This window comes from Belonocnema kinseyi, chromosome 6, assembly GCF_010883055.1.
Source record: "Belonocnema kinseyi isolate 2016_QV_RU_SX_M_011 chromosome 6, B_treatae_v1, whole genome shotgun sequence".
NCBI lineage: Eukaryota > Metazoa > Arthropoda > Insecta > Hymenoptera > Cynipidae > Belonocnema > Belonocnema kinseyi.
Window position 1 is genome coordinate 138109222 of NC_046662.1, and position 16139 is coordinate 138125360.

Here is a 16139-nt window from a genome sequence, read left to right on the forward strand (position 1 = left end):
TTTTACCGCGATTTCGCTGGAAGCGGGTGCAATTTTTCAGATTAGCACCCGCTCCCGGCGAAATCCTGCGTTTGTCCTTATGACAAATTTTTAATTATATATTGCAGATAAAAAATCTATAAGAGAAACTGTACGTTGTCACCTCAAAAGTATATATACAGTAGACGTTCTCGCCTCATATAACGTTGTCGCTTCGTAATACTGAGGTGACAACGTTTTGCCAATTTTTTAATGTAAATTTTTATGTAAATTTATATACACTTTTGTACATAATAAATTATGTAAATTTGTTTATGTTGAGAAAACGTTATGAGGTGTCAACGTTCAGCATTTATCTGTAGTATCGCCTACCTAGTTCGAGTATATATCACCGGCGCTAGTGTCGCTATACTTTCAGATACGAAATGCACGTTGACACCTCTGTCGTACATAGGTAATATTACAGGTATACTGCAAACTGTCCCGCTCCGGCGATTTGGCTACACTGCATTCACTGACAGTGCATCTGTCTGTGCCTTTTGCCGGCCGATACTTGGAAACTGACAAAGAGTAAGGTTCAAAATGGTTCGATTTCTATAAAAATAAGTGTCTATACGTTTTTTAGGCCGCTGAATTCGGATTTGGTTTCAGAATTTCAAAATTCAAAATGTCCGATACCGAAATTTGAAAATCATTTATTTTTTATGAAATTGTAAGAAATGCATTCTTTTGTTTAACATACATGGTTTTAATTACAGAGTCATCTATTTTTTGAAAAATAAATTTTTTGTACAAAATTTGACTTTTTGGCATGAAAATTCGTAAATTTGGTGGAAAAGTGAACCAATAGGATAAGAATTTACAGTTTGTTAGAAGTTCATATTTTTTGGATGAAATTGAACTATTTATATGAAAACGTAACAATCTTTTTGAAACTTCGTTTATTGTTTATTTTGTTTAATTTATTTTTATTTTTTATTTAAAGTTAAACTATTCATTTGAAAATGTAATTTTTTCATATCGAAAGTTAATTATTTAACTTTTGGCTTAGTATTTAAACCTTATAAGTTTATGATTTAATTTTTTTCTTATTAATCTTAGTCTTTAAAAACTTATAATTTTAGTTGAGGATGCAACTATGTTTCTTTAAATTCGACATTTTTCATTGGATGAAAATGGTCGATAATTTGCTTTTTGTTTTTGTTGAAAACCTGTTTTTATAACTGAAAATTTAAATATCATTTCACTTTTAGTTGAAAATATGTTGCTTATAAGTTAAGAATTCAAATATTTGGATGTAGATTAACTTCTTTCTTAAAATTCCATATTTTTTGTTAGAAATTAAACTATTCATGAAAATATAACTATCTTGTTAAAAATTTGTTTATTGTTTCTTTATTATTTTGTTGAAAATTCATATTTTTTGCATTAAGCTAAACTATTTATTTGAAAATGTAACTATTTTGTTGGAAATTCTTTTTTTTTCAACTATTTTTTATTCGCTAAAGTTCAGTATTGCACTTTTGGTTGAAAACATGTCGCTTATAGGTTCAATTTAAACTTTATCGTCTTAAATTAACTTCTTTTTTAAAATTTATATTTTGGTTTGAAAATTAAAGTTTTAAATTAAGTTTTGTTATTGAAAATTGATCTTTTTGGTCATAAAATTAATCTTGATTTAGAAAAATTCATGATTTTGGTTAAGAATGTACCTATTGGTAAAAAATTCGTAATTTCTTATTAAATGAAAGTGGTTGGTAATCCGATTTTTTGTTTAAAAAAAGTGTTTTATCTGTAATTATATTTTTGGTAAACAAATCATTTTTTCTTTGGAAAGCTTCTTTTAATTTTTGGTTAAAAATTGGTTAAAGAACCTTCTAATGAAATAATTTGTAGACTTTTCTTTTAATTTATTTGTTGTGATATTAATTAATTAATTAATTCAAAACATTTCAGTCCTTTGTTATTTTCTAAAAGCAAAAAACATAATTTTTAGACTGGACCAAAATTAGTTATTTCATATTATTGAAGGTTAAAGTTTATAAACATCCATAATTTGAAAAGTGTCCTTTAAAACATAAAAATTGAAAACTTAAAATTGAGAGGCTTCAAAAGAGCAATTTTACTACATTAAAAAATAATAATAATGGAACCAAGATGTTTTGATTTAGAAGGACAAACATGGACTAACGAATACATGAGAGATAATTCATTTTCCATGAGTAATTAATAAAGACTGATATTAAAATGGAGACTCAAATGAAAAGTGCGATAAATTAACTTGTATTTAAAAGTTGCAATACATTTTTTTTCTAAAGTTTATATATAAATCTTTTATAAAAAAAATAGTTTGTTTAGATTGCCATGCATGATGTGACAACCCAGTAATTTGATTGCCTGATTCACAATCCCGTTTATATTCCAAAAATGTACTATATAAATATACTATAACGGATCAGTTTTCTTTATTGACCTTATCTTTATTAAAAAAAAATAATAAATTTATAAAGTGTGTGGCTGTTTAGTTTAGGACTCAACTATTTGGTCTTTAATGAATGTTTTTGTTGAAGATTGGACTTTTTGGTAATTTTTTTTATTTCGAAAGTTTTATTCCACTTTTTGAAAATGTAACTATTTTGTTGGAATTTTTTTTTTGTGGAAACTTAATTTTTTGTATGATTTTCTATCTTAAGTTTGTGATTCAACTATTTTGTAGAAAATTCATGTATTTTGTTAAAAATTCGTCTACTTGATTTCAACATTAATCTTGTTTGTTGAAAATGCATCATCTTTGTTGAGGATTGAATTATTATGTCAATAATTCTTCATTTTTCATTGGATGCAAGTGGTTGACATATTTTTTTAATTAGTTTTAAGCTGAAATTTTAACGAATCTATTTATGGTTAAAAATTATCTTTCTTAACCAAAAATTGAACTGTTTGGTAGTAAATTAATATTTTTATTAAGAATGTATATTTTTTATTGCAAATTAAACTATTTATCTAAAATGTAATGGTGTCTTTAGAATCTTTGTTATTTTCTATGGAATATTAGTTTCTGTTTATCTGGAAAGTTAAGTACTCTATTTTTGGTTAAAAACTTATCCTTTTCAATTAAAAATTCATGTATTTTGTTGAAATTTTTCGTTTGAAAATTTATCTTGTATGTTAGAAAAGTAATTTTTCACGGTTAGAAAATAATTTCTCTTGGCTAAAAATAATCTTTTCGGTTGAAAATTCGTTTTTTCGGCTTAAAAATTTAACTCTTTGGTTTAAAATGCCATTACTCAATTTTTTGTGCCAAAGGATTAGTATTTAATGTATTGATAAGGATTAAATTTTAATTCTTTTATCTGGACAGTGTCACGCGTTACAAAACCTTTGCGAACCCACTCCTATGTAACACTTTATAACGTTAGAGTAGACCCTCAGAATGTCACGCAATTGGTGGACAATTCGTCGTAAATTTCCGAGGTGTATTATTTTCCACGATAGACATTTTTTCATTTTTTTTTAGTTAACGAACATTTCACCAATAATAGGCAAGATGGTGCTTAAATAAGCTGTCAATTTCTACCATTTAAAATTGTCTTGTCTTGATAAGGGTACTGTACGAGAACCGAAACGGTGGTAATGCAATTTTATTTATTTATTTATGATTTATTTTATTTTAATTTGATAATAATAAAAATTAAAAAGAAGAAAGAAGGAAAAAGAGAAGGAAGGGGATGTGGTTGGCTGCCTTCTCATTTTTCTTTCCTCTTTTTTATTTTTGTCCGAAAATTTTATTTGCTTTTTATTTTTTTCAGATTACAATAGTATTTTTCGTTTTTGTTTATTCGTTGTGGTCCAAATTTGGTCGTTGGATTCTTTTTTTATTTAACAGGATATTGCATCAATTTGATTATTGGACTTTAAATGGGATTTTTAATTTGGATTTTGGTCTAATTTAAATTTATTAAATTTTGAAAATAGTAACGAATCTCTCCAAAACTTTTATGGTTTTTTAAAGGTGCTTTTGAAGTGTACAACAAATGTATTTCGGTCTGGTACATTATTCTTACACTTGAGTCTGAAATAAACCAATCAAAAAGAATGTTTAAGTTTAGATCCTTCGTTAGTCGGTGAACCGAAAAACTTTCGAAAACTAATAATATTTCACAAAATGACGTCAAATACTTTTCAGCAGCTCAAATACTTTTTGAGCTATGAGTCGATCAATTTTGAAAAATGTGAAACCAAGGAAAACGTATTTAAAGATTTACATAGTGGCAGTTGTCTTACGGGTTCCAATCGTTACTTGGTCATGCCGGGAGCATAAATTAAGACCACTTTATTTTGCGTCGAGCTTGTTTATTTCCAAAATCATTTGTTTTTGGTATTGCAGATTGGCTGCGATTTTTTCATTTTCGCTTGGTTAGACCTTGTGTGGGTTGGTTTATGGCCCAACATCATTTGCCTGTAGAAGATCTTGATTTACTTTGTCTGATGCAGCTGTTGAAGGAAGTGTATTAAGAAAAAAGTTGTTGATTTCCGTTGGATTAAGGAAGAGGTTCCCCGAAGAGCATATTCCCTGCCTTGGGCGAAATATTTTTTAAAGCTTTAGAATCCGGTGAAACCTCCTAGAAATCCTTGAAATTCCATAAAAATCTTTAAAATCCTTCGGTTTCCTTAAAATCTTTTTAAATCCTGTAAAATCTATTGAAATGTGAGAAATGTCGTAAAATTTGATGGAATCTGATGAATCTCCCTGCCTGTATCAGGGTCAATGTTTAAGTTATTGTCCTCAATAAGACAGTAACGAATAACGTGAATATTTATGCGGATGTTGAGCTTCGTTTTTATTAACGGGGATAGGGGTCTAAGTCTTTATTTGCTACCAATCATGACCAATGTTGTTACATGCAATAAGTGATTTTCCGTAATACAGTTAAGATCATCAGAAATATTTGTTTTCAGTTGAAAATGTATGGATTTATACAGTTGTTGGATTTATGTTAACCGGAGTGCTTGCCGCATTAATTTTTTGCTACTACGGTTGCTACACAATCAGAAAATCAAGAAAGCAAGCAAATCATTTACCATCAAATAAGGTTAGTTATAACATAAGGAACCCTTGTTATTTTGGTAGGAAACAAAAGTATTTTGAACAAATACTAGTGGACGCATGTTAATTTCATGCATTTTTTCCCAAGTATTTCTTCAGCAGGGACACTTAACAGGGCCTTAAAAAAGTTATTAGTAATAGGTTTTTAATTTTCATACTGAAAACCTTCTTGGCATGGTTATTTAATTTATCCTGATTGCAGAGGTGGAAAAGTGTACGTAAGGTTTGTTATATCCGTTGATTTGTCACAAAAGTTCCTTTATGACATGGTGATATGATAAAAGAACAGACAAGAGAAATAAACTCATCATATTTTGTCCTTATTTTTCCTTACGTAATTATAAAGTGTTCTTCAACACAGTTTTCAAACATTTTCTGATATCTAATATGTTGTATTTAATTTTAGTTGTTAACTAACGGACACTGCGAGAAGAATATTGATGACTTTCAACGAAACACAACCAATTCAATGGAAATGAGCTTACTTTTAAGAGGATCAGGGAGTACAATTAAGGGAACTGGTGCATTATGTAGTGGAAGTAATCGATCCTCTACCAATCGGGTACCTCAATATTCACTTCACCATATTGAATTTGTACAGGAACTCGGAGAAGGAGCATTTGGTAATATTAAATTATATTGTGATTTCGTTTGAAAATCGATTTTCTGTTGTTGCTCTACCTTATTAGACCTGACACAGTACGCTTGGACGGAGTTCAACCCAAATGTCCTTGCATTGTAAACTTTTCTATTGTTTTTCTTTCACGGATGTGTTAAGACTGTCTTAAAACAAAAAAGAAAAAAATCGCTAAGCCCATATTAACAAAAATTCTTAAACAGTTTTTTCTCACTATGTGTATGAATTTCAACCCAAAGATGCTTCCGTGGTTAATTTTTGGGTTTCTTTGTTTGGGAGAAGTTTTACGACTATTTCAAGACATAAATGAAAACAACCCATACGTTTATTTCCGAATTTTCTTTTAATAATTTAAAACGTTCAGTTTGTAATGAAGTTTATGACACCATCGTACATAATACTAATTACTGTTCATTAGAATCACATAGCATTGCAGAAAAGTTTTATTTTTGATAAATGCTGAATATTAACTCTATACTGATTATATGAATTTAAGCTTTTATAATCGTAACGAGCGTGTAATAACCGATAGTCGAAGAATTTTACAGGAATTCGTATGGAAATCCAGTCTAGCGTGCGTTAATTAGTGATGAACATTGCATGATTCTGCCCATTTTAAAGCCTTATCTTCGAATTCATATAAGATATGTGTGAATATAGTATTAAGTGTTCCCAGCAGTAAATATAATTCGGGGGATGGATGATTTCAAGCAGTGTTTTGTCTTTATTAATACTCAGTATTGGAGGATGAATACAATTCTTATAATCCTTTGCATTCTTCTGTCAAGCCCACTATCCTAGAGGTATTTTTTCTTTCCCTAGCTCCACGTACAAGGAAATAGACTACTGCGGGACATGATTCCAGCTAAGATGTTATCTAGCTTAAGGTTAGTTGCAATGGTTCCTTCAAAGGTATTAATATTTATTTCAGACCACAACAGTGATATTGTTAATGATTTTCCTGAAAGCATTGCGCTAATGCAAGTACGAGTAGCCTTTTTACATCACAATCTTTAAATGGCTTTGCGCAAACTCCAAATTTTTAACTTTATGGACTTCTTTACACCTTCTCATCTTCTTCCGTGGATTGAATAGATACGTACAGTTTGAAAAACTTACCTTCTCTTTCGATCTCAAACTTAAAATGCATTTCTTTGAACGCGAAATTGAGTAAGCGACAATGTGGAAGCTGCTGCCTTTTTCATCTCATTCATTTTTTGCTTCACAAGTGATAAAATCATCTTCTATTTGGGTTTTAAAACGATTCTACTATAATCTTCTGTACATTGTCTAAACGATAGCACAAATTGGTTTTGCGTGATATTTATTTTACCATTAGGCAAAACCAGTAGCTTTTGAGCTTTTAAAAGGACGCTTTGATTGGTTGATCTAGAGAAATAGGAGAAATAAATTAAGAACTAAGAAAAACATCAGCATGAATAACAAATGTGTGGATCATAGTTGAAAGGCTTCCCTTAGGTTTTTTTATTTAGTACTTCTGCTATATACCGACCTCAAGTTAGGCAAATCTGGAAAATTGATACTCGAAAAAAAATTTCTTTTTTTTTATACAATATAGAGGATGTCTCAGTATTATTATCGTTCCTTATCATGACGAATAGAAAAAAAGGTCAAATCGAAAAATGCCAAAACATTTTTGGGTCAGTTGCGTTTTTTGGGTACTACACGGCATTCAAATTGTATGTACGTGTACATTTAGTTGCAAGTGTGCGTGAATTCCCGAAAAGCAGTCTCGCCTACCGCGATAACCAAATTTGAACATTATGTTCAACACTATTATATTAAATATATGTTATATTTATTTGTGCACCTCAGGCTCGTACTGCTTATTCTGATATTTCAAAACAATGTAAAAATATTTTTCTTGATTACTTTAATATTTGCTCCTTATTTTGCACTGGTTTTTAATCCCAGCTACCATGAAAACTCTATCTATTCAATAAATTTATATTATTATAATTCATAATGTGCATTGACATTATCTTGTTTTCAAAATGTTTCGCTTAAAATGTTTATTTTCGTTTTTATTGTGGAATGTTGTAAATGTTATAACTGATAATATAAAAAAGTCATAAATATAAAATATGTGGTCGCAAACATTTTTAAAATACCCTTCTTCTTCGAACTTGTATCCAAAATGGTGGGCTAACGAACTTTACCTTTAGTTTAGGATACTAAAAGAGTATACCAAAGGCCAATCCGTTCCATCAATTCTTTCGAAAGTTATCATGCTCGCAGACAGACATACCTACAGACAGAAAATAGACAGGGACATTCGTATAAAATTATTCGGTGGCTACAAAATTCGTACATTATTGCAAATAGTCAGTGACCGTCCTTAATTAATTGAGAATTCAATCATAGGTTCTGAATTCTCTCAATTCTTCTGAAAGCATGAAATTCTTTTAAACTATTTTCAAATTCAGCAACTTTGGTCGATCACGACTATAGTTCGCTTCTCAAGTCTTTGGAGAATGATGTCAGAAAAGGACAACCTCGAAATTAGTTAGATTATAATAGCGTTTAGAAAAGTAATTAGTCAAGAATAAGAATAAGAATTACTAAGCTTAAACAATTCTGAAAAAGGGAATTGAAATTTCTAACGACAAACCGGTTATATGAAAGCAAACCACAACAGTGTACGAGGCTAAATGCAAAAATTTGCAGTCTAGAGTTGGCTTTCGATTAAACAAGATCTCGTGTTATGAAGTTTAAAGCAAATAGTTGTGCGGAATTCATAAAGAAAGTGAATTTGAAAGGCAAAAAAAAACGAAGACAATGGATAACCAATCACAGGTAATTAAAAAAAGGACTAACCAATGAGAACCTCAGATTCAAACAAATAATTTATAAATCCTGCAATAACCAAAAGTTTTGTCCTGGGGAACAACTAACAATAACTAATAAATATAAAAGGCAATGTCAACATTGGGTTTTTTTATTTTTTTGATTCTAGAATAAAGAAACGGTAAAAAATGGAACTCCCAAAAAGAAAAGAAATTAGGGATGTAGGAACGCAGGCCTACGAAAGGATGTTGAAAGGAAGTCTCGTGTATTATAATTTAGTGTAAAAAAATCTAAGCATAGCCGTAACGGCAATACACAACCGTACAAACATCCGAAAACTCAAAATTAAAAGTACCAACTAAATGTGCCAAACAAATAGATACGGGCAGGGAAAAACCCCAGGACAATTATACATCCCGAAAAAAAAGCGATAGCTGATACATCAGAAATCGAGATTGTTAAAAAGGAAGAAGAAGTCGCGCATTCTGGAACAAAAATGTTTTTATTTCTCGTAGCAGCAACAGAATCCCTAATTAAAAATAAACGAATGTCTTCAATAATTTCATTTTGTATTCATTTGTTTAGGGGGGGGGGGGGCACAGTCAACCCGCAATTTTCAATAAATTTTGAAACCAACCCCTTTTTCATTATTTGCATCAATTTAATATATAACAGTTCACAATGTGTCACAAACTGGCTTATACACAACATTTTCACAACTCATACATTGAATTTAAAACAAAAACTGTTGACACAAAACGGTATATGCAAAGGCTAAAGAAAATCTTTTTTCTATTAAACGAATGAATCTTTTCAAAAATGTAAAACATTCCTTCGTTTAGGGGGGCACTGAAATGGGTCAGTATATAAAAATTAATTCATACTGGTAAAAATAATGCAAGAGCGGGTGAATCAGTAAACGTATAGGCTGAGGCTACACTGGAGGGTTACCCGCTCATCCTTGCGCAACCCGTTCTTGTGGGAACTCAAGGATGCCAGTGTGCAAAGCTCTGAATATCTTGGCAAAAACAACGACTGGGTTCGGGTAAGGCGGAAAAGAACGCCCGTGCATTCTCACTACGTTTTGGACCTAGTCTGTATTGAAAACTGTTTATTTACAATGACTAATGCAGCGAGGATAAAAAAATTTAAGTTAAATTAGATGCGGAATGCAAGGGACGTTAATGAGTTTTGGCTCACGGAACCATGTGCTTAGAAATTAGTATAATTCCCAAGATAGTTTCATGACTTTTGTGAGGCAAAACGTGGAAATGGAATAAAAGCTAGATCTTTTGGAAATTTTTGAAGGTGAAACAAATGATCGCATGTAAGCTCAAGCTTTGGTTCACCATAAGGGAAGTAAAAGTGTACGAAAAATAGACAGATTTCTACGTAAATATTGCACCTAATTTGCGTAGAATGAATTTCATTTTATAAAATATAATTTAAAAAAAAAAAAAGGGGAATCTCTGTCCTCTTTCAAAAAGAGGGGAAAACAACTAGCTTATTGAGCCTGCGATGAAAAATTAAAGGGATAAAACACATAGGAATTTAGGCGATTTACACAATTCAATGTTAATTGGAAACCAGAATTTGTCGATGGAGTTTCTTTTGGGATTTTCGTTAATATTAAATTAATTCATTTCAGGTTTGTCGTCCTAGCAGGATTGGAAACGACGTGTGTACTCGGTACCAATTTCCTGAGCAGGGCAAATTGAAAATCGATTAATCCAAAACTCATAATTAATTTTATGAGCTGGAAACGTTGAGACAAAAATATAAAAATCTAAATGCATATTAGTATATTAGAATCTTTCAGTCCTCAATTGTGTTTCTCGCTTCTGTGGGTTCATCTCTCCTTAAATAGAAGTAACAACTTGCAAAAAAAAGGAGTAAAAGGAACAGGTTTCAGATAAGAGTCACTATAGATCCAGAACTCAGGGATAATTACGTAACAAAGGGATTTCTGATGTAATACCATTTTAAGATCAAGGGATTAAAAGTAGACAAGGTTGAAACACAATTCAATGTTAATTGGGAACCAGAATTTGTCGATAGTTTCTTTTGGGATTTTCGTTGATAATAAATTTATTTGTTCCAGGTTTTTCGTCCTAGCAGGATTGGAACTGACGTGTGTACTCGGTACCAATTTCCTGAGCAGGGCAAATTAAAAATCTATTAATCCAAAACTCATAATTAATGCGGAAGAAAATAATATTAGTTCAGAAGACAAAACAGAGGTTAAAGGACAAAATAAAAATACCAACAATTTAAAAGATGAAAATAGTAGGGATAATAATAAGGGTGAAGTAAATTCAAGTCGACAGGATTTAATGAATCCAAACTTAGGAAACCAAAATTTTAATTATAGATCACGAGAACCCTGAACATGCTACAACTGCCGGAAAATAGGCCCTTTTCGACGTGATTGTCGGTATAGTTTAAATCAGGGAAATGCAAACGGTCGCTATTAAGGGCACGTGATACTTCATCGTGTGATCAATCGGGTACAGTTCCCCGGCTTTTTTCCACAAAAATGGAAATTTTTTAAAACTAAACTCGGAGATGTTATAAAATATCATAACAAACGTCCCCGGACTCTTTTTGGTGGGACAATAACAAACAAAATTTATTTTGATAAATAAAAATTGTATGCATGTGTAATATTTTGAGGTTAGGATCATTTTTCAGCTCTCTGTCATTCCGATAATGTAGGTGTCTGTCGTACCGATGCTGCTGGTAGCATTGAAGAATAATTATGGGAGAGAATTGTAACAGACATAACCTCGAAATACACACAACCAAATTGTACAAATTAAAATTCTTTTGAATAAACCCACCAAAAAAGTGTGCGGGGCGTCTGTAAGCATGTTTGCCATCATGTCCGAAATTTTTAAGGCAAAATATTTATTATTCTAAGGAAAAAGCACGGGGAACCTAAAACTGGTAAAATCGATCATTTTCTCAGTATTACATGCCCTTAAAGGCAGACAATAATATCAGACAAAACCAGAGACCGCCAGAACTACTTGACACAGACCCAAATGAGACAGACGAAACAAGATTTCACCTTATGATAGAATTTAAAGATCATAAATTCAATGTTAGTTGATACCGGTGCAACTCACTCAGATATAGGTGAAAAATGTATAAAAACAATTAAATACTTAGATTTCAAAATTGGAAAACCAAAAATGACATAATAATGGTAGCTAATGGACAAAAAAAATTCAGAATTACAGGACAAGTCCTAATACCAATCAAAATAGGTCATACGGAAAAATATTTATCATTCAGACTGGTACCACATTTAAGGTCGATAGGATTAATAGGAACCGATATGATAGAAAGATTAGGTTTCAAATGGATTATGAGAAAAAGATTTGGTGGTTACCATGATTACCGAATGTTAAGTATGCGATAAAATCGAAATTAATTAGAATGCAGGAGCCGATAGTGGAACAGAATAAGAAAGAGAGTAGGAATAGGGAAAGCGAGAAAAGTACATTGAAATTCGGAACCTGCGAAACGGCATGCGAGAGAAAGAGACAGATTTGCTACCTTGCGAAGTCTCTTCTCCCGTTTTTCCATATACCCCACCCCAGACCCCCATTACAGGTGATGCACTAGACTCCACCCCGCCAGCAACCCAGCCGGCACAGAGTGTACGGGAGCATGGTGCCCCACACTCTAGACCCCACAAGGCGAGCGACGCACCACTGTCAGGTGTCAGCGTGGGGCTACAGAGATTGCATAAACGGGCTAATCAAAATATAAAGAGATAAAGGAAAAAAAATAAGGATAGAAACAAAATAAACAAGAATATATAGGCGAAAAATAAAGATAGGAATTTAGAAACAGTATTTATAGGGCCATTGGAATGCGATAAAAAGGAAAATGATTCTAAATTAAAGACGGTGTTAGATAAAAAGGAGGAGAAAAATGATTCGTTAATAGAAAAATGATTCGCAATTAGAAAAAGTAATTGGTGCGAAAATTATTTAATAGCTTTTGCAGGTAAAGGTCTGAATGGAGCAGAACGTAAATACTCTGCTTCAGAAAAAGAATATTTAGCAGTAGTTTGGGCGATTAGAAAATTTAGACCATACTTGGAAGGTTATTCTTTTAAGGTTTTTACAGATCATATTGCATCGAAATAGTTGCACAATTTAAAAAATCCAACAGGTAGATTAGCAAGGCGGGCTTTAGAATTATTAGAGTACGATTACGAAAATTTGTACAGAAAGGGAAGTTTACACCATGTCCCAGATGCGTTATCAAGATCAAATGAAAATGAAATTAAAGTTTCTAGTATTTTATTACGTGTTGTAGAAAATAAAGAAAAGATTTTAAAGAAATCGTGGATAATTGATATGAAAGTAAAATGATACATGTTAAAAATAAGCCAGAATAAAATCAAAATTAGAGAATACGCGATAATCAATTGCATTTTTATAGACCCGACCGTTTAAAAGCAAGCTTAAATTTAGATAGAAACCCGGGGAAATTAGGATACCAAAATAACTAAGGGAACAAGTTTTAATTGAAAATCATGATAATAAACAAGCATGTCACTTAGGTATGGAAAAAACATGCAAAAATTTCCGAAAATTATTTTTGGCCAAGAAAGTATTCTAAAACTCTTAAATATGTAAAAGATTGCGATATTTGTCCAAGAATAAAACCTAAAGTAAACAATCAGATGGCTTTGATGGGAAAGCGAATAGTCGAAGAATCGTAGACAGTGGTAGCATCTGATATGATGGGTCCCTTACCATTGACAATATCAAAAAATCAATACATTTGAGTTTTTTTGATATGTTTACAAAATGGGTAGAAATAATTCCAGTAAAAAATAAATTATCGACAGCAGTTGAAAAAGAATTTCATAAACGTATAATTTCGAAACGGGGAACTCCTAGAATAATGTTCACAGATAGCGGAAAAGAATACGCAAACTAAATATCATGCAACAATCCAATCCAACATAAGACATGGGATGAAAATTTAGGTGATTTGCAATTTGCTTTAAATAGAAGGAAACATTCTTGTACAAGATTCACACCAGCTTTTTTAAATTTAGGTAGAGAACTCCACCCCATGCAAGCATTAAATAAAGATTTAGACGGAAAAAGCGACATAGAATTTCAAGAGTCAGAAAAATGGGCGGACAGAATGCGATCATTAAAAAAAATTAGAGAAGAAGTAATTAAAAATTTAGATACCGCAAATGAAACGCAATCTACATGTTGCAATCTTGGCCCTAGGCCCATTAGTTTCGAAATTGGTGAACAAGTTCTAAAAAGCCATAAAACATTGTCGAGTGAAGGCGAAGGAATACATCAGAAATTGAATAAAAATTTCGAAGGACCATTTTTTTATACCAAAAAATAGACAGAAAAAACAAAACAAAAATTTATTTCTAGAAGATAAACCAGTGACTTACACTCAAGTGTAAAGATTGCCGTACCGAACTATTCGGCAGGGAAGCGCTGCTAACCCATAGATGCAGAAAGTGGTGGGAGCTAGACCAACCGTCCCTTTCTGAGACGCCAGAAGAAAGAGGGAAAAAGAGAGAAGAGGAGGAAACGAGAAAGGAAGAAGAGGTAGAAAGAAGAATGAAGGAAGAAATTAAGAAAATCAGAGATGAGGAGTTAAGAAAAATAGCGAGAGGAGATAGGGAGGAGGGAAGAGATGTCAATAACGCACAGACAAGATATGTGCAGAAAAAGCACAACTGAAAGGTAAAGGAATTAGTAGCGACTATCAGTAGCCTATTATCAAAAAAAGACTGGAAAGGGGTGTTAAAATGGAGAAAAGAAGAAGAACAGAAAGAAAAAAGAAAGTAAATGGAGAAGAAGAGAGAATTTGAGGAGAAAATGAAGAAACAGGAGGATGACTGGAGAAATAAAAAAAAATCAATTAAAGATGGATTGAAATATGTTTCCAAAACTATTAAAAACATAAAATTTTGTCATACTTTTCCACATACACCACAGAAAAATGTATTTTTGACCTTTTATAAATACAACAGAGAAGATAGTTTTATTCTTCATATACATCACAGATATTAATCATGTTTGGAATTTAAGTTAATAATTTGATTGAATTTTGATCTAAAGAGATAGCTTTTACAATAATACAAACAGCTTTTTTTCTAATAAAAATAAATACGGCTATAAGAGGACAAGATTGATTTCTAATTAAAAATAAAAGTAAAGTTTAGATATAAGTTAATTTTCAGGGAAGAAAAATCACGGAAAGCAGAATTTTAAAAGGATACTCATTTGAATGGATAACACCGAAAATTTGGAAAAGATACATCAAGATAAGAAATTTGAATTTTTGTTTCTGTTCAAGAAGTAGGATTTGTTCAATTTTGTTTCAGCTAATAAGAAGAAGATGATTCCTATATACAAGTATATGTAACCGATGAAGAAGACGGTTCCACGTTTGATATGGAATTTGGAAGGTGCGAGGTAATGCTTACAGAACAAACCTCGTCCCGAACAGAGGGGGGGAGGGGAGGTTGTAACAAAGTTACAAGTATCTCGCTACCATACGGCCCAGCGGGCCCAGGAGAAAGAGTGGGGAACAACACTCCCAGTCCTTATTACAGCGATCTTGCCACGAAGGCAATTAGTCTCGAATCTCGTGCAGCCTTTCGCTGTCTTTGCTTACGGCACATCTTCCGGAGTTGCCAACCCAGTGATCCGCCACCGACCAGCTCTACGCCAGAAAGCCAAGCTGTCTTTCCCAGTTATCAGCCAAGCTGATATACACCATCCACCACCTTCACCTGCACTCGGACTAAACGAGATTTACTAGCGATTGTGAGCTAGCAGGTCTCACTGACCCCTTTTGTCAATTGACTAATAAATTAATTTTCATGTTCGAATCGTTGCCCATAATTGACTTCACCCTTTCTCGACTTCCAACATTAATCTTAATATCGCTACGCTACACGCTCTTATGGAAATCAAGTCAATTGTCGAGAATGACAAGTGCAGCATATACTGGATCTTTATGTTATCGACAAGTGTTTCTGTTTTACACTCGACGCCTGACATGGTTCTTCTTGACTTCGAGAAGCGAATTATGTTCGATATCGAATTTTCGGCACAATAAACAAAGAGAATGATAAGAAAAAGAGCCTTATAAGGGAGTTGCGACGATTATAGCCGGAATATTCTGTTAAACTAATCGTCCTTATCATGGACGCCTTTTGGATGTCCTTGGGTCAATCTGTGGGTTCCAGGTGCACGAGAGTTTTACTGGATCATCTTATGAAGTCCGTGACAGTCGGCAACCACCTATCTTATGGTCGTGAGACGTAATTACGGCCGAAATTTCACCGCGATTACGCTGGGAGCGGGTGCAATTTTCCAGTATTTTTTTCCAGCAATTTTTCATAATTATATATATATATATATAGTGGGCAAAGGAGCATTTCTGTACAAAGCAGCGGAGGAGGCTTCTGAAACACTCGGACTTGACTTCAGTATAAGGGGTGAGAAAAATGCATCAAATCTTATCTATCTCGAGTACTCACTCCTGAAAGCCCGGATTAAGAAAGCACAAGAGAAAAACTTTCGTGAACAGCTCCTC

The 16139-nt window shown here is 32.4% G+C and overlaps 1 protein-coding gene across 3 annotated transcripts in view; it reads left to right on the forward strand.

The window, feature by feature from the left end:
- The window catches only part of LOC117174903 (tyrosine-protein kinase transmembrane receptor Ror), a 150497-nt gene that overhangs the window by 80799 nt on the left and 53559 nt on the right, over positions 1 to 16139 (forward strand). For all 3 annotated transcript variants that reach the window (XM_033364343.1, XM_033364345.1, XM_033364344.1), the window contains exons 6-7: positions 4939 to 5072; positions 5493 to 5709. In XM_033364343.1, coding sequence (XP_033220234.1) covers positions 4939 to 5072; positions 5493 to 5709 — 351 coding nt within the window. The remainder of the gene's footprint in view (positions 1 to 4938; positions 5073 to 5492; positions 5710 to 16139) is intronic.